This window comes from Calliphora vicina, chromosome 5, assembly GCF_958450345.1.
Source record: "Calliphora vicina chromosome 5, idCalVici1.1, whole genome shotgun sequence".
Lineage (NCBI taxonomy): Eukaryota > Metazoa > Arthropoda > Insecta > Diptera > Calliphoridae > Calliphora > Calliphora vicina.
The window spans coordinates 111,409,244-111,428,186 of NC_088784.1; the positions used below are offsets into that span (position 1 = coordinate 111,409,244).

The window sequence follows — 18,943 nt, forward strand, 5'->3', positions numbered from 1 at the left end:
TTTTTTTAATTGTTTTTAAAATTTTCTTTTAATTTTTTTTAAAAAGTTTTTTCCAATTTTTTTTTAAAATTTTTTTTTGTTTTTAAATTTTTTTTTTGGAAAAAAAATGTATGACAAAAAAAATTGTTTGATGAAAAAAAAATTCGGGTTAAAAAATAATTTTCCCGCTTTTGACCCATTGTAGGTCCAACTTACTATAGCCTTATATACATCGTTGCAATGGACTTTAATGACTTAGTAATCCAGATATAGATCAAAAATAGGTCAAAAATCGAGGTTGTCCCGGTTTTTTGCTCATATCTCCGTTATTTATGGACCGTCTGACAGAATTATTGAAGATTTGGATCCCGAAGATATCTGGGGTCTTCTGAAATTTGATTTCAACAGACAGACAGACAGACAGACAGACGGACATGGCTTAATCGACTCCGCTATCTATAAGGATCCAGAATATATATACTTTATAGGGTCGGAAATGAAAAATGTAGAAATTACAAACGGAATGACAAACTTATATATACCCTTCTCACGAAGGTGAAGGGTATAATAATAGAATTCACAATACATAAATTTAAAGTAAAGTCGGTGAATTTATATTTTCTAAATATTATTTTGCAGAGAATTGTCGATATCCCGGCGCTATTAAAATCGAGAAAATCGGTCCACAAATGGCTGAGATATAAGGAAAAAACCAGGACCACCTCGATTTTTGACCTATATCTGGATTACTAAGTCATTAATATAGACAATATGGATATCAATGGGTCAATATCGGAAAGAATATTTTTTAACCTGAAATTTTTTCAACAAAAAATTTTGTTGCGCTAGTAAATGTATAAAACCAATTTTGAAAATTCAAATATTTAATTTTGTTTCTTACTTGTTTACTTGTTTTAAGCAAAATTAAAAAAGGAAACATATCTTAAAAATTAGTTCATCATTTGAGGAATCATACTTGGCACGTCAAGTTTCAAAGAAATCTGACAACAGTCAATTTTAATGCCGATTTAAATTGAAGTTTTAAGTTCTTGAAGGAATTATAAATGAGTTTAATATTCAAACTTATAAGGATATTAATATATTGACAGTAATGTGTAGTTGTTTTAATTTGTTTATATACATTCTGAAACGAATTACTCTTTTTCCAGATTTAACTTAGCATTATGAAATTTTGAGCGATTGAAACTAACAGAGTGACAAGTTTAGTCAAATACCACTGCTATATTATACCCCCTTTTAAAACTTTCGACCAACAAAACTAAAATACCAATTATTATATTAATGTAGCGAGTGTTAATCATTTTAACAGTGCATGTTTTTTATTCAGAAATGTCCTTAATTATGTAGTCGCGGGTGAGTTTCCAAACGTCCAAAGTTATGGATTCAAAATATGTATGTAGATAGCCAAATTTTTAAAAACTTTAAAAATAGCTAAATGGACAACACTAAATTCTAGTCGTTTGAATTTATCTCAATATCTGTTATTTTATTTTTTCGCTTCAGCTTTAAAGCGAGTTTAAATGTTCATCTGCTCTCTGCTTTGTTTGCTTCCATACACAAATATATTGTATTTGTTCCGTCACTTATGTTGCTGCGGTTAAATCGTAAAAATTCAAAATGAAAAAAAATATTCATTTATAGCTACTTGTTGTCAGAAATGCTAAACATTTAGATGGACTTCGACACCATATTAAACAAAACGACATTCCAAGCATTTCAAACAAGTACTGCTACTTACTTCCACTGGCACAGCCACAGCCCGCATAGTCAGTTTCCGTCGATTTCTATAAGTGTGGCTGCTAAGCCCATCATCTCTCATCATCATCCAACGCATGTTTCAATGCTTGGTTATGAGTGTGTTTGACTGTGTGGTGATTGAGTGGAACACAGATTTGCAAAAGTGAAAAATTAAATCATATTTGACGGATTGTAAAACAAATTTGATTTATTTTGTTGTATTTTTAATTTTAACTCATAATTTTCTTTTATACATATAAATTTTCTCAAAAGGATTTTCAGATTATGTACATACTTATCATGAAAAATGGTAATCACTACTTAGGACTGATTAAATAACTGTCCACATGGGAGTCAATTCCCAATACAATACAATATTTTATGTTGCTTAATGATAAATTAAAAATTTAACAACCAAACTTCAGGCCGTTAAGAGAGCTATATTCATTCGGCTGTGCAAAATCGGGAAAAATATTTTTTAACACGAATTTTTTTCAACACTTAAAAAAATTGTTTGTCATAACTTTTTTTCACAAATAAATTAAAAAAAAAATTTCCCATACAATTTTTTTCACTAAAAAATGAAACAAAACTATTTTTTTAAAAAAAAATATTTTGAAAAAAAAAATTATTTTTGTGTAACTAAAAATATTAAAAAATTTTATTTTAAATTATAATATTGTGAAGGGTATATATTAGGGTATTCAATTAATCGGGTTTAATCGGTTAATCGAGCAAATAATTAATCGGGGTTTAGATTTATTCGGTTAATAATCGGTTAATTTAAAATTATTCGATTAACTGAATAATTTCTATTTTAATTTTAAATTGAAAATACAACAACGAATTTGGTGTACAAATACATAAAAAAACAAAACATAACAATTTTAAATTATTCGAACGGTTAACCGATTAACAGTTAATCGATTGAATACCCTAGTATATATACCCTTTTTTTTAAAAAATATTTTTGTTTAATTTTTTAGTGAAAAAAATTGTATGGCAAACAATTTTGTTAAATTTTTTTCAAAATTATTTTTTTTTAATTTGTTAGTGAAAAAAATGTATGACAAAAAAAATTTGTTGGTGATAAAAAAAAATCGTGTTCTTCCAAATAATTTTCAAGCCCACTCTATGGTAGAGTTTCGTGTTCGGTTTTAACCGAAACCGCGGGTTTTCAGGACCTAAAACCGAAACCGACAATTATTCTTCGATTTTTAATTTTAATCTATTTTTATACCCTTCACCATCGTGAGAAGGGTATATATAAGTTTGTAATTTCCACAATATAGTTAATTTTCCGACCCTATAAAGTATATAGTATATTCTGGAACCTTATAAATAGCGGAGTCGATTAAGCCATGTCCGTCTGTCTATTGAAATCAATTTTTTGAAGACCCCAGATATCTTCGGGATCCAAATCTTCAATAATTCTGTCAGACATGCTTTCGAGAAGTTTCCTATTTAAAATCGGCAAAATCCGTCCACAAATGGCTGAGATATGAGAAAAAAACCAGGACAACCACGATTTTTGACCTATTACTAAGTCATAATAAAGTCAAAATATTTCAAAGACCTTTGCAACGACATATATAAGACCATAGTAAGTTGGACCTAATATTTTTTTGGACCTAATATTTAAAAAAAAAAAAAATTTTAATTTAAATAAATTTTTTTACAAAAAATGAAAAAACAACTTTGAAAAAAAAAATTTTGTTTACCTAAAAATGTTTAAAATTTGTATTTTGAAGTATAATTTGGTGAAGTACACGCAGAGAAAAAATATAGTTGGGCATGGTTACTGTAACCATTTAAATATTGTTACAAGTTTTTTAACTATATTATGGTCACAGTAACCATTTACATGATTGTGGTAACCTATATATGGTTACAGTAAACAAATATATGTTTGTGACAACCATTCATATGATGAAGGACTTATCATATTATGTTGCTTAAGGCTTATCATAATCTGAGAACAACATATTATGATAAAATTATTCATCATAAATATGGTTGCCACAAACATATATTTGTTTACTGTAACCATATATATGGTTGCTACAATCATGCGAATCTTAAATTAACCATATTATGGTTACCACAATCATGTAAATGGTTACTGTGACCATAATATAGTTAAAAATCTTGTAACGCTATTTAAATGGTTACAGTAACCATGCCCAATTATATTTTTTCTCTGCGTGTATATACGATTCGACACAGCCGAATATAGCTCTCTTACTTGTTAGTAGATAACTTCAAAATTTAGAAATGAAAAATAAATTTTTTCATCCAATGATTCATCCAATTTCTCTAAAATCAAATCGATGTAAAAATATCTTATAATTTCATTAAATTGAAGCAATTACAATAATAGCTTTAGCTGGCTATTTTTCGCAGGCTAGACAAGGAAACCTGTTTGTATAGCATTTCCTATATTATCAACTGATTTTGTTTCTATAGCACTTAATATTTAATAAACTATCACAAAACCGAAACCGATGTTTTGAAATTCTTCGGTGTTTTTGTAACTCTAGTCTATGGACTCTGAAAGCGATTTATATATGTAACCTTTTAAAAAAAACACCCTTTTAGGTATTTATACATATACATTTTAAAAGATGTAGATATTTATACATATAAAAAAGCGGACGTGTGAGACAATCCTCAGTCGCTGCCTTGGACTGTTAACGTGTTAATGTTACATTGAAAATATGCGTTAAATCGACAAAACGAACTAAATTTTGTTTAAACGATTTTAAGGATATAATTAATATACATATTGTAGATTTTTATGAAATTAGTCGATATTTTACCCTACCTTCAGCATCATTACGTGGTACCGCACCCAGATCCTCTTCTTTGGTATGTGTTCTACTGTGTAGAGTATTGCCAATACTACTGCCCATCAGACTTGCGCCCGCACTGCCATGTATAGCTCCCGTAACATTTGTGCCGACAGCAATAGAGCCGCTGCCGCCGCCTCCACCGCCAGCCCCACTACTACCGCTACTGCCCGCACTCAAAGGTAAATTTGCACTTAAACTAGAGGATGATGAGGCCTGATTTGCTGTTTGTGCTGCGGCTGCCACAACTGCCGCTGCTGTATTATGAGCTGCTGCCACAGCAGCTGCCGCCGCATTGGCACTCACCGATGGCGGTAATATAGGACTGCAGGGTGAATGTGAACTGCCCGATGCACTGGACGATGCCAATTGCACACCAGATGATGAATACAAATCCTGATTAAACTGTAAACGAAAAGAAACCACAATAATTATTAATTAGTTGGATAAATCAGACAGACATGGTAAGTTGTAATGTTTGAAATTTTATTTATTTAAATGGTTCATTAGCACTTCTCGTGTGTTTAAAATAAAAACGCCTTTTAAAGTTAATTGCATGTGACATTTAAGCTAATTTATGAAAATGGAAAAATACATACATATCTACATACATACATACATACTATCTACAAAAAGAAAAAAAAATGTCACTTTTGTAATTTATCGCTTAAAATAGACGACAACAGAAAATGAAACCCACAAACAACACCCGCGCTCATTCAAACGATCTCGTTTTACTCTTTTACTTTATATACATATGTATGTATGTATGTACGAGTGAGTGAGTATGAATTGATAATAATGTTTTTGTTTACTCATACATATCGGGCGAGATAAGTATGTATGTAGCTAAAAACAAAAGTAAAGGGTCGCGATCGGGGTCTTGGTTGTAGGGGTTGAGGTCATGTTTACATTCGTATCTATAAACTTATATTTTATGCTTGTCATTTTGTTAAATGTTTAAAAGTATTATTGTAGTTTGCCATAGATAAACACACCAAACCAACTTCTAATATTGTAACATTTCATTTTATATTTTATTATTATTATGAATTTTGTAACGCATGCATGTCGGCTGCTACCGCCACTGCTGCCGTTAAACATTTTCAAATTTACGAGCAGTATATTTCGATTTGGCATTTGCCGTCGTCAAACTATTAAATGTGTACGTATGAATGTATGTTTGTATTTCGTTTTATATTTATTAATAGTTTGGTATTTTTGTTACACGTTTCCTAAAAATACCTTCTCCTAATTCGAGCATAACACTGAAAGCATCATTTATTTTATTATATTTATTTTGTTTTTAACACCTTCTATACGTATGCAGCTCATTTTCTTAAGTGGAAAACAATAATTATAATAATAATGGGTTAACCCAAAGTGTTATCGCCCTCCAAACTACTGAAACTACTATATTCACATTTTATATTGTAGTTTCCACTCAACACCCATCCATCCATGGAAACATACATTTTGGTGACACAAAATATTGATTTATGTGCAAAGATTCCATTATCATTGACATAAATACTTGCATAGGCTTATTTTAGGACCAGTTGTTAGGTACGAAATAATGTTTTCTTCTGGGAATTCTAAAGGTCTTGAATGTTTATAATTGTATCTTCCAATGATGACGATGATGATGTTGTAGTAAATTTAGTACTTTAACTTAATTTTTAATGTTATTTTAAACAATTTCAAAATCTTATTATCACGTGCCAGAGCTGTAAATGAATCATTCTTTTTTGATTTTAATTCATTATGAATTAGCTAAATTTTGAATTAATTCATTGAATTGAAAAAATGAATTGAATGAAATTTGAATCAATTCAAACGAATTAGGCAGAAATGAATTTCAATTCATTTCCAATTCAAATGAATTTGTAAAAATGAGTTGCAATTCATTTACAATTCATTTGAATTGAATTGATTTTGAATTAATTCAAATGAATTAGAAAAAAGAATTAGCAATTCAAATGAATGATTCAAAAATGAGTTGCAATCAATCAAATTCAAGAGCAGATCTCTAGGGGGAATGAAAGATTTCTCCTACCAAAATGAAAATATCCAGTACAAAAATTGAAAAGCCTTGTCCTGTATACGCGCCTGATCAATGAAAACATGGTGTTTGGAGTTTATCTTCAAGAAGAACTGATTTTCATTTTGAAATACACTGAACGACAAAACATATTTAATATTCACGAAGCAATTAATAATTTTTGATATTTTTTGACCCACGACCACCCAACAATAAACTTTTTGCTAATATTTATATTATATTTATTTCAAAAAAATAAAACTATCTTCCAAAAATAATCAAAAATCAGGAAAAATAACAATGTATGTCGTTCAAAACACAATTGAGTTTCATAAATAAGGCTAATTAGATTTAATTAGAATGCATCATTCATCTTAAACAACAATAGCTTTTCAAAATTATCATCTGAAAGAAATCCACGTTTAGAATAGAGGCGTACGAAAATAATCTTTCAACACCAGCTGACGATGGTAACGGCGCATTATATTTAAAGGAAGACTTTTTAACCGTCGATTAATTATACTGCATACTTAATGACATTGAAGAATCTGCTAAATATGCTGCGAATTTCGCTTCGGAGTTGGAAATGGATTGCTAATTTTTTTTCTAATTCGTTTGAATTAATTCAAAATCAATTCAATTCAAATGAATTGTAAATGAATTGAATTAATTCAAAATCAATTCAATTCATTTGAATTGGAAACGAATTGCAATTCATTTTTACCAAATTCATTTGAATTAATTCAAAATCAATTCAATTCATTTGAATTGGAAACGAATTGCAATTCATTTTTACCAAATTCATTTGAATTGACTCAAATTTCATTCAATTCATTTTTTTGTGTGAATGATTCGCGAATTAATTCAAAAATGAGTGATTCATTTACAGCTCTGTCACGTGCGTTCCACATAATTATGTTTGCAAGTGGTTTTTGATGATCATCATACCATCATTGAACAATTTTGTTAACTCATCAAGACTAATAAAGTTATTTAAAGATGTACCCACACAGTTTATGTACTTGTAGCTACTTCTTAACAACTATAATAAACTCTTTTTAACAATTACGTACATTTTCAAACGTTTTAATTATGTTTTAAGAAATAGAAACGCACCCGTTTAGTGTTTCTATTTCTTAAAAGCGCGTTTTTTACCATTTGTTAAGAAAAGTTATGTTAAAAATATAAATTAAAGCTAAAGTTCTCAGCAAAATCTTGGCAATGACTTGCAATTACAGAACAACTTGCTTTTCAATGAATAATTTATAACATTTGCATTACTTAGAAGTAGTTTGGTAATGGCTGACATATAATATGATATATAAGTACTTGTTTACGAAATTTTGAATTAATTCTTAATAAAATTCACTTGACCTTTGAATGATTAAATGTTTGTTAATTCAAATCGAATTTAAAATAATTTATTCGGTGTATGACTTAAAAATGTGGGATTTACAATAGATGGCGTATCTTTTGAACACGGTTTTTGTTTTTAATATCTTATATGTCATTTTGAAGGGTACATATCTGTCAATTATTCTCACTTTGTTAGCGTGAGCAAAAACTTTTTTTTTTGCTTCGAAAATGTCGAATTTTGAACCAACAAAGCGTCATATGCGGGAAATTTTGCTTTACTTCTTTAACTTGAAACAAGTAAGAGTGCTATATTCGGCTGTGCCGAATCTTATATACCCTTCACCAAATTATACTTCAAAATTTTAAATATTTTTAGGTAAACAAAATTTAATTTTTTTTCCAGTTGTGTTTTGAATTTTTTGGAAAAAAAATTTTTCGATTGTTATTTAAAATTTTTTTTTTTTAAATTTTAAAAATTTTTTTTTTCAAATTTTCAAATTTAAAAAAAAAATTTTTGTTTTTTCAATTTTTTTTAAAAAAAAAAAATTCGGGTTCAAAATTTTTTTCCCGATTTTGACCCATTGTAGGTCCAACTTACTATGGTCTTATATACGTCGTTTCAAATGTCTTTGAAATATCTATCATTAGATATCCATATTGTCTATATTAATGTCTTAGTAATCCAGATATAGGTAAAAAAATAGGTCAAAAATCGAGGTTGTCTTGGTTTTTTCCTCATATCTCAGCCATTTGTGGACCGATTTTGCTGATTTTAAATAGCAAAATTCTCGAAAGCATGTCTGACAGAATTATTGAAGATTTGGATCCCGAAGATATCTGGGGTCTTCAGAAAACTGATTTCAACAGACAGACAGACAGACAGACGGACAGACAGACAGACAGACGGACATGGCTTAATCGACTCCGCTATCTATAAGGATCCAGAATATATATACTTTATAGGGTCGGAAATGAAAAATATAGAAATTACAAACGGAATGACAAACTTATATATACCCTTCTCACGAAGCTGAAGGGTATAAAAAGTGCCGCTGAAGCTCGCCGATTACTTACCGAAGCTTCACCATAAGCTTCGGTGAGCAATCGGTGTTCAAAAACAGTTTGATGACTAAGAATTGGAGGTATTACTCCATGAATATTGGTTTCAAACGCAACAAGAGCTTGCAAAATCATTGGAAGCTACTCAGTCAACAATTTCAAAACTTTTGCAAGCATTAGGATTCATCCAAAAACAAGGAAATTGAGTACCATACGAATCAGAGAGACCTTTAATGACGATTTTGTATGTCTGAAATGCTGTTTGAACGCTATAAAAGAAAATAATTTTTGCTCCCAATCAGTACTTGCGATGAAAAATTAATCCATTACGATAACACGAAGCGTAAGAGATCGTATGTGTAGCCCGGCCATCCCGCCGAATCAACACCAAAGCCAAATATCCATGGCGCTAAGGCAATTCTCTGTAATTGGTGGGAGCAAAAGGGTCCCATCTATTATGAGCTGCCGACCAGACCATCACTGGGAACGTGTACCGAACGCAACTGATTCGTTTGAAGCGAGCATTGACCGAAAAACGCCCAGAATATGCGGCCAGACATGAAACCATTTTATCATACGCTCGTCCACATTTGCAATACCTGTTAAAAAGTATTTAGAATGAAGTGGTCCGACTACTATTTATTTCTATTGGATACGCTTCACCGTGGAACAGAGTATCCGATATTGGCGTGATTCGTTCTTGGCCTCAAATGTAGAGCAGTTTTTTTGGTTCGGAATCCATACGTTGTAGAAAGATGGGAAAAGGTCATAGCTAACAATGAATAAGTTTATATTGTTCAAATGTTCTAAAATAATAAAACTAATGTAAGTTGTAGGTAATGGGTTGCACTAGGCAGTATAAGATACAATCGTAAAAAGTAACTCTATGAAATAAGAAAAGTCGTTAGACGGACTTCGACTTTGATCAAATTTCGAAAATCTAAATTATTTAGCATCCAATTTCAAACGATGAAACAGGAATACTATGCACGGAATTAATTAGTTCAGCATAAATTTGTTACATATTTTGAATGAAAAATATGATCGAACATTCTAGCTCTCTTCAGAAGCACTAGTTCACCGCCAACTTTACGTGACGGACTTTTGTTCAATTTCACCTTGAATAGAAATAACTATTTTTAGGGAAAATTTCTGGATGTTTTAGGCCTTTCTTCAATAACATTCAATATTGTATAGACCATTTTCGATCCTATAAATTGTATATATTCTGGATCCTTATAAAATGGGATGTTGATATAATTTGAGAATTTTGGTATTGAACATTTACAAATTCGGATACACAATATTTATGTCTGCCCAGAAAATGAAGGGGTGCTTGCATATGTCCGAAATTTTATAAAATCCTTATATTATTTAAACATGTACATAAAATCCTTCAAAAAAAACTACTCAAAATTGGTACTCAATTAAACGGGAAAATTGATTATCCAGAATGCTTCCGGTCCCGACCAATACGAATAATCGAGGTCCCACTGTATCCTCAATATGTTTTTAAAAATTTTGTAAATATTCACATTTTATCCCACTGTCTAGCCTTTACTTAGACGCTACTGTCCATTTAAATGTTCGTTTCTAAATCACACATAAACTTTCTTTATTCGGTAACCTTTTGTCTACCGCAAAAAGATGTGTGAATTAAGGTTTTTTTTTGTTGTTTGCAAACAGCTAAAGATTGTCATCTAGTCCATCTATACTCGTAAGTGTAGGGTCCTACTAACCACAAGACATTCTGATTAAAACAAAAAATCCACAACAATAATAAAAAAAAGGAAGAAAAACAAATGCGTGATTTATGCCGTGTGATTTTGTTTGTGACTGTTTGAACATTATCGAAATATCAATTCACCTAATAACTTGGCAAACACTTTTTGTTGACCATTTTTTTGTCTGTCTGTTTGTCTTTCTTTAATTTTCTTTTGTGAATAAAACCCAAAAATAATGCTTAAACACAAAAACGCACAAAATCAAAAAATCAATACAATCGGATCGATTGGCCGAAAAAAAGAATGAAATGAAGAGTAAAGGCACATCAAATTCCTTTTGTTGTTTAAACTCGCAAGAGTATGAAGCTTTCGGACCGGACCACGAAGTATCAAAAGCAGAACATTATGCCATGTCTGACAATGCAAAACTTAAAACGAACAATATTTTTCACAAGAGCAGATGAGTTTTGCGGACAACAGCGAACAACAGCAAGGAGGCAAGAGATGAAAATAAAAGTTTGTATTTTGTAAAGAGAACTAACTGAAGGCTTCTACCGGCAGGCAGCAAATACAATTTTTGTTAGTTTCAGTTCTTTTTTTTTTTTGGTTTAACAAAATAATTGTTTTTCTTTTTTGGGCCTTAATGTATAGCCGTTTGTTTGTTTGTCAGTCTGTCCGCCCGTATATTTAGTTGGCCAGTGGTTTGTCGGCATCTGTGCTACTGCACTTTTTTTCTTATTTCGTTGTTCGTTTTGCAGAGTTTTGGGTTGTCATTTGCTCAGCAAAACAATTTGACTTTATGCTTCTTACCGATCGTGTCTTTCGATAAAAAAACAACATTGATTATGTGCTTAAAACAACTGACAGATCAGAAAAGTTTATAAAAAACGAATAAAAAAAAGTTAAATATACATAAAAATACTATGTAGGTTTGTATGCATGTACTAAGTAGTCGTTAACATATACAGATTTGAGTACAAAGAAAATAGTTTTTCATTTTCTATAATACTCTTATCCTGCGATCAAATCGTATCCTTACATATGTAAGTTAAGTTGCTTCATCCGAAATTCTTCTTTATCTGCTGACTTTCTGTTGATAGAACCGAAAAATTCTATGTGAGCAACCGAATAATAATTCGATTGAATGTAATAAAATAAATTATATACTCCTATTCTATCAAAATTAATTTGGAATAATTTACATAATTTACTGATCTTATTATAGGAAACTTGAAGAGGGAAAAAATAACTACACCATTTCAAGTTGTAATTGAGTAAAAACAAACTGATTTTAAGGAAATCAAATTAAACTGATAAAATATAAATTGAATGCAAGATATCCAAATTAATATTGAGAAATAACAAAATGAAATTCAGAAAAGCAAATTAATGTTGAGAAACAAAAAATTTAAACTGAGAAATCCCAATTAATTAATTGTAATTGATAACATAGAGAAATATACATATAACGATAACTCTACGGTCAAACACCTAACTCAGTTGTCAAAAATTCCCAGCTGAATAGCTGAATCCCCTATAGACTAATCTCAGATCACATGGCTAAATCCAATTGATATATTTTTGGTCATTTGACACATATGTTGTCTTTATAGTGCAGAGTGAACTCAATTCTTTACTTCATATATCCCAGGTAATCTAGCGTGAAGTCAATTGTCACTTATGTGACTCTAAGTAATCTATAGTGTAGTTAATTTAGTTAGTTTTATACAAATTGTGTTGTATAATCATCTCTCAGTTTATTTTTTGTAACCTAGTCAATTGCCAGTTTATTGTCACTAAGTAACCTGGAGTGGAGTCACTTTAAACGTTTATTTTTTACTGCACTTTAAAACAGAAGTAATCTATTGGAGAGTTGTGGGAGTAAGGTTTGTTTACAAGCAATCGGTTATTGGACTGTCTTTGAAATGTATTTTTAACTGACTATTTGAGGTCAATTATCACCTTTACATGTTAAAATAACTAGTTATGTAGCTGATCAAGTTACCAGTTAGGTAGCTAGTAATGTAACTGGCTCTATTTAACCAGTATTTGAATTCAATGCGTTGACTACTTTGCACCAGCTATCGGACAGTCTAATTGAAATCCGAAACGGTCAATTGCTTTGGAAATACACGTGCTAAAATAACTAGTGGCGTAACTAGTTGTCACCCTATGAACAAATCATTAGTTCCGGACAGTCTCCTAGTACTACTGGGTTATATGAAAGCTAAAACAACACTAAATGGTAATTGACTAAGCAATTGATTACTTCTGGACGTAGGTACACTAAAGTGACAACTCATAATAAATAAATTCTCAAATCTTTACAAAATGACAACTAGATGGGTAACTGAGAGCCAAAAACCTATGTCTGTTGTCAAAAATCTGATGCATGAGAATGTATTGCATGTATTTTGTTATTGTATTTTCCATTTTATTGCTCTCTCCGCCGTTCTATGTGTTTATTCTATGATTTTTAGTATTATTGAGTAAGAAAAATTATTGAATGGGAATCAGGAGGAATCAAAAGTGGCTGAATTAGTCGGCACTAATTTGCATGATTTACCCCAAAACAATGTAGACTAATTTATTTTCGATGCGTTTTGGCCAGCAAATTTTAATAATGTGTAGCTGGCTGAATTGGTAAGATCTAATATAAATACATACATACATAAATATTTAAGTGTTAGTTTTTGATTTTCTCACAAGTAAAGGTCAGTCAGTCAAGTCAGTCTGCCATTGATGATGACAAGTAGTAGTTTTCAATGCCATGTTTTTCAAATATTAGTTTCTTTGTTAAACTTTTTCAATAAAAGTTCTCACGGTAACTATAAACGTCTGTCTGTCTGTCTATTCTACCTGTAGATCGCCATATAAAATGAATCCTTAAAAGTGTTCTGTTCAGTTCGATTAAGTTTTGTGGTTGTTGTTGTTGTTGTTGCTCTTTTGTTGGCCATGTAGTAGTTGTTGGTTTTGTTTGCCCTAAAAAGTGTCGCATAAATACAAAGGAATTCCTATGTCTAAAGGCCCCAATTATACAAGGCCGCGACATTAAACGAAAATTGGTCTTTTGAAAACTCGAAACCAAATACGTCAAACAAGCACCTTTGCATAAGCAACGTACGCATGTGCATGGAAAGCATCAGCAGCAGCACCTTCCTTCATCATCATCATCATCATAATGTGATAACAACCAACAACTACACTAAAAGCAACAAAACCATCTACATACAAACAAACAAACATTCAGTAGAAAAATTTAAAATTGCTATTGCTTGTTTTCGATTTTAGCTAACTTTTTGATGGCAAATATAAAATAAAAATTAAAACAAAAAAAAACAGAAATCGCTTTGCAAACAACAGCAACAACAATAAAATAACAAAACGTTGTCGTTTGTAGTTGGTATCATGTTTTGGTAATTTATAGTCTTTGCCGCCATTAGTTTGTTTGTTTCTTGTTGAGAATTTAGCCACCAACAAACTGTCCAGTCCGCCAACCCGGCCAACGAATGAATCGTATCAACATGTTTTGTATGAGTCACCTCTCAAAGAAACGGCGAAAAATCATTGAACATTTATTGTTTTTTGGAAACGTAAACGAACTGAACTGAGCTGAATTGATTTGAATTGAATCGTTCGTAGGCCCTCCAATCCAGTCCTTACAAGTTTCAAGCAAATTTATGCATGAAGAAAATTTGTCATTTCAAACAATGTCGTAGTAGCAGCAGTTTCATTTGTGGGAGAAGTGTGTGAAGGATTCTGATTAGAAAAGAAAAATACATTTTTGGGTATTTGAATCTTAAAAGGGTGTATTAAACAGTGGCGTAACTATTAGATTGCTTCCAAATTGAATGGCTAGAAAAACTTTATGCCAAGTTTCCAAAAGTGACTGTTTCCAAAATAGATCGTTTAAATATAAAAACACGTGAAAAAACCTAAGAATGATTGTATGATGTAACAATTTTAATATTTTTTAATAAAAATGTTGTTAGTTGTCATGATTTTTTTAATTTACATATATTCGTAAGCAGCGACTCTAATCACCCCATATTTCTTTGGAAACGTGAATTTTTATGAAAGAAATAAATTAAAGAAAAAGTAAAATTCTATATTCACTATGGTGGGATCTAAGACAATCACTCTGATTTAAACTTTATAATGTTTAAAATAAATTAATTGGGGTATTCAAACGGTCTGCTATTAGGTCGTATTGTCATAATGTCCTAACATATTATTTTAGTTTAAACAAATTATTGTTGAGCTGCAAACAAAAAGTGTTGTTCTATGACAAAACAATAAACATAGTTCAAAAAGTTTTATTAGTTTAGAACCTTTTTGTTTGAAACGCAACAAACATTTGTTGAAACTAAAATAATATGTTAGGACATTATGACAATACGACCTAATAGCAGACGGTTTGAATACCCCAAATAATAAAAAGTCATACTTATTTAAATCAGAAAAAAAAGAAGAAAGTACACTTTAAACTTAATCAAACTATGTATTTATTACAATGCATTATACAATTTACATATATGATATAAAAGCTTATCGCGATATTTTCCAGAAACTGAAGAGTAATTTCCCCTTTTGTTTGATATAATTTAATGTTTATTTTCTTCTCTTTAGAGCATTTAAATAAAAGCTTGTATTAAAATTGTTTTTTTTATAGGGTTCAGAACACGTGTAGATGATAAAATTGTTTTAAAAAATGGGTGTTCTGTTTGGGCAACATTTAATAAATGGGTTCATCAACAAACAAAATTGTTGAATTGTTGAAACGATACCAAATCACATGAGATCCAAGAGCTCTATAGATCGATGATTACCAACCTCTTTTGGCCTGAATCGAATGATACACCAACTGCATGTGGTTTCAAAAGGAAGGCGCGTAGAGATGATATGAACTTGTGACTGAGATCGTGCGATTTGACCACGTTAGACTTTTTCTTGTGGGGTTTTCTTAAGTCGCAGGTCTTTGAGAATAAGCTACAAAAATACAGCGGCCATCAAAACTAAACCATCATTCAAATACTGCCTGATTTATGCTTTATGGCATCGATAGGCCTTTCAAAAGAATAACAAATGTCTACGATATCCCACACACACTTTGTTTTATTAAAATTTAAAGATAGGAATACATTTTATCTTAAAAAGCTTATATTCTGAAACTACATTTAAAATACTTTAAAATTCATGAACATTTTTAAGTTCCAAATTAGAAAATGTAAGAAATTAGCCTCATATAAAACTGCAATGGAAGAATCCTCAAAATTTAGAGATTATTTTAATATTAACAGCTTTAAAAAATTTTCGAACATAAGTTCGAACTTTCAAATTTAATTTTCGAACTAATGCCAAATTACAGACTATTCGGGCTACGAGAACTGGTTCAAAATTTAGTAAAGAACTGTCAAAAACAATTTTACTTTTTCTGAGTGTTTTTTTTTTGTAATAAATAAAGAAGTGTGTCGATTTAGTGTGATAGTTGGTATAAAACTCTAAAGTTGATTTGCATCGGGCGTAATTTTTGGAAAATGATTATTTACAAAAAACTTGTTATAAAATATTAAACTGAATTGTCTTTAAAAATAATGATTAAAGTAATAAATCGGATGAAAAATGTTCGAATTATAAAAAATTCCATCATCATGTCCTAGACTCCACATGTTAAGGAAAATACATGAAAAAACATTTAGGGCCTGATTCGGAAACATGACCGGAATCTTAAACAAACTACAAATACATATTTTTATGAAAATTACTCAGTTTTCTAATAATTTCTTTAGTGTTTTCCTTACAAGAATATGTAAATTGTTTTCCTTGTTTTGGGAAATTTATTAATGCAATATGATATTCACCTTCCCAAGATTCATAAAAGCTGTCATATGAATTTTTGTCTAACTAGGATGACGTTTAGCGGTATTTTCTTTGACATGTGGCCTGGTCGGGGGAATTTTTAACATTTTGAGCATTTAAAATCCATTTGTGACTTTTGTAACTATTTAAAAAGATAAATTTGAATATATTACGATTCTATTATAACCCAATTTAATCTTTCATAAAAAAAATTTGAGGTCTGATTAAGAAGAATGACCGCAAAATAATTTTAAAATTTTTGTTTGAAAAACACTCAAAAATTATTTGAAAACTGAGTGATTTTCATACAAAAATATTTGAAAAAATGTAATATTTTTCAAACAATAAACATATGGTTTGAATTTATGTTTCCTTTTTACTGGAGAATGCTATTGAAATAAAGTTTAATACAACTGTAATTCAATTGCTTGGCTATAATTCAAGACTTGTATTACACTTGATTTCAACTTGTATTCCAGTAGAAATGCATGACATAAATTCAAGCCAAATAATTTTTGTTTGAAAGATAACAATACATATTTTCAAGTGCTTGAATTTTGAGCTTTTAAATGCTTACTGGGAATTTAAAATACAAATAAATACAAATTTTAATAATTCAGTTTTACTTACTCTTTCATATTGATAAAATGAACGACTTGGTCCAGCACGGCCATATAAATATGGATAATAAGCACCGTACATAACTTCAGGGCAGGATACTGCCATTGTAGGCTCTCGAAACGAGGCTCAAAATTCTGATGTTTTTGAATATCAGAAAACACGTTGTCTGTTATTGTTTTTTTGCCGTCTGTCTATCTGAGACCTTAATAAATTTTATTCTCAAAAGAATTGTTAGTTAGTTAATCTACAGATGCGAAGCGATCAAATCTTTAAACTGGATGTTGATATGACGCTGTTACTGTTTTGTTTTGTTGGTTGGTTTGTTGTCTGTTAAACAGTTGTTAAGAAAAATAAAACTTGTTCATCAATTTAACAATTAATTTAATGCAACAAAAAAATCGCTACTATCAACAGCAACAAAGACTTTAACAATGTTGATTGTTGTTACTCTGGAAACACTTGTTTGTTTTTTTTCTTTTATTATTTGAGTTTTGGAATCTTCTTCGGTTTTTTGTTGTTGTTGTTGTGTGTATTTTTCTTTTAATTTTCACTTAACTCTCATGCAATTATGGCAATAATTTTATGTTTTTGTTTTGTTTTATTTTATTTTACTTCATTTAATTTTCTTATTTTTTTTCTTTTCTTTATTTTGTTACAACAACCGTGTAACTCTTCTTGTAGTTGTACTCGTAGCTGTTTAAATTCTAGGAAAGAAATCCATCCATCGTTCCGTTTGTTGTTACATTTACATACGATGGTGCATGTATCTCTGGATGTCTGTCTGTTTGTCTGTCCCAATGTTTGAATGTTTGTTGTTTTTCTGTTTGTTTAAACTTTTTTGCTTTAATGTTTATTATTGTTTCAAACATTTATTATCACTGTAATTATAGTCGTAATCATTATTATCATCATTATCGGCAAACAATAACTAGCTAAGTAACTACATAGTTAGTTAGTTAGTTAGTGTTTGGATGGATACTTTTAGAAATATTTCTTATTTTACTTGTATGTATTGTATTGTATTTTATAAATATAATTTCATTGCAATTCAAGCGTTTTCCACTTATTCGTGTTTAAATGAAACAATTGTAATTGCTGCTGTAATTATACTTTGTATAAATGGATAAAAATACTTTGTATCTACTATAAATAATAATACACTAATAATAATAATAACAATTCCATGATGACGATTCAATGATGATAATGATGACGATAATATGAATTAACTTTCATTCATGTACAAGTTAATGCCAACCATCTAACCACTAAGTAAATATTAGAGTGTGTTGTTTTGCAAACTGTTATACCACTCACTCACTCGCTCACTCACTCACTCACTTCTTCACACTTGGTTAACATTTTCATTACGACCACCGACTTCCACTTTATATTCAATCATATTTTTAAACCGGGTTCTTTTAATTCACAGTTTCCTAATCACTTCTTTTATATGATTTATCTCATTTATTCTTAATTCGAATTTTTATATTGATTTGTTATAGACCTGCAAATAAAGAAAACAAAAGACAAATATTAGTTAATGGTTTTATTTTACACATACAATATGCACTAGCTATATACATATATAGAATATGTAGATTTTTCTACTATCGGTCGAATTATGTTATTATTAGATCTAAAATTATTGTGTTGCAAGTTTGAGCCAGAAAAATTAAAAATAATTTGCCCATTTT

General features: G+C 30.1%; 1 protein-coding gene across 1 annotated transcript in view; it reads right to left on the reverse strand.

Annotated features, from left to right (window-relative positions):
• vg (vestigial) overlaps nucleotides 1–18,058 on the reverse strand; it is a 32,227-nt gene extending 14,169 nt beyond the window's left edge. Inside the window, exons 1-2 of the mRNA XM_065511896.1 lie at nucleotides 17,256–18,058; nucleotides 4,562–4,991 (exon numbers count right to left, since the gene is read on the reverse strand). Of these exons, the coding sequence (XP_065367968.1) occupies nucleotides 4,562–4,991; nucleotides 17,256–17,351 (526 nt within the window). The 5' untranslated portion in view covers nucleotides 17,352–18,058. The remainder of the gene's footprint in view (nucleotides 1–4,561; nucleotides 4,992–17,255) is intronic.
• Nucleotides 18,059–18,943: the final 885 nt, after the last annotated feature.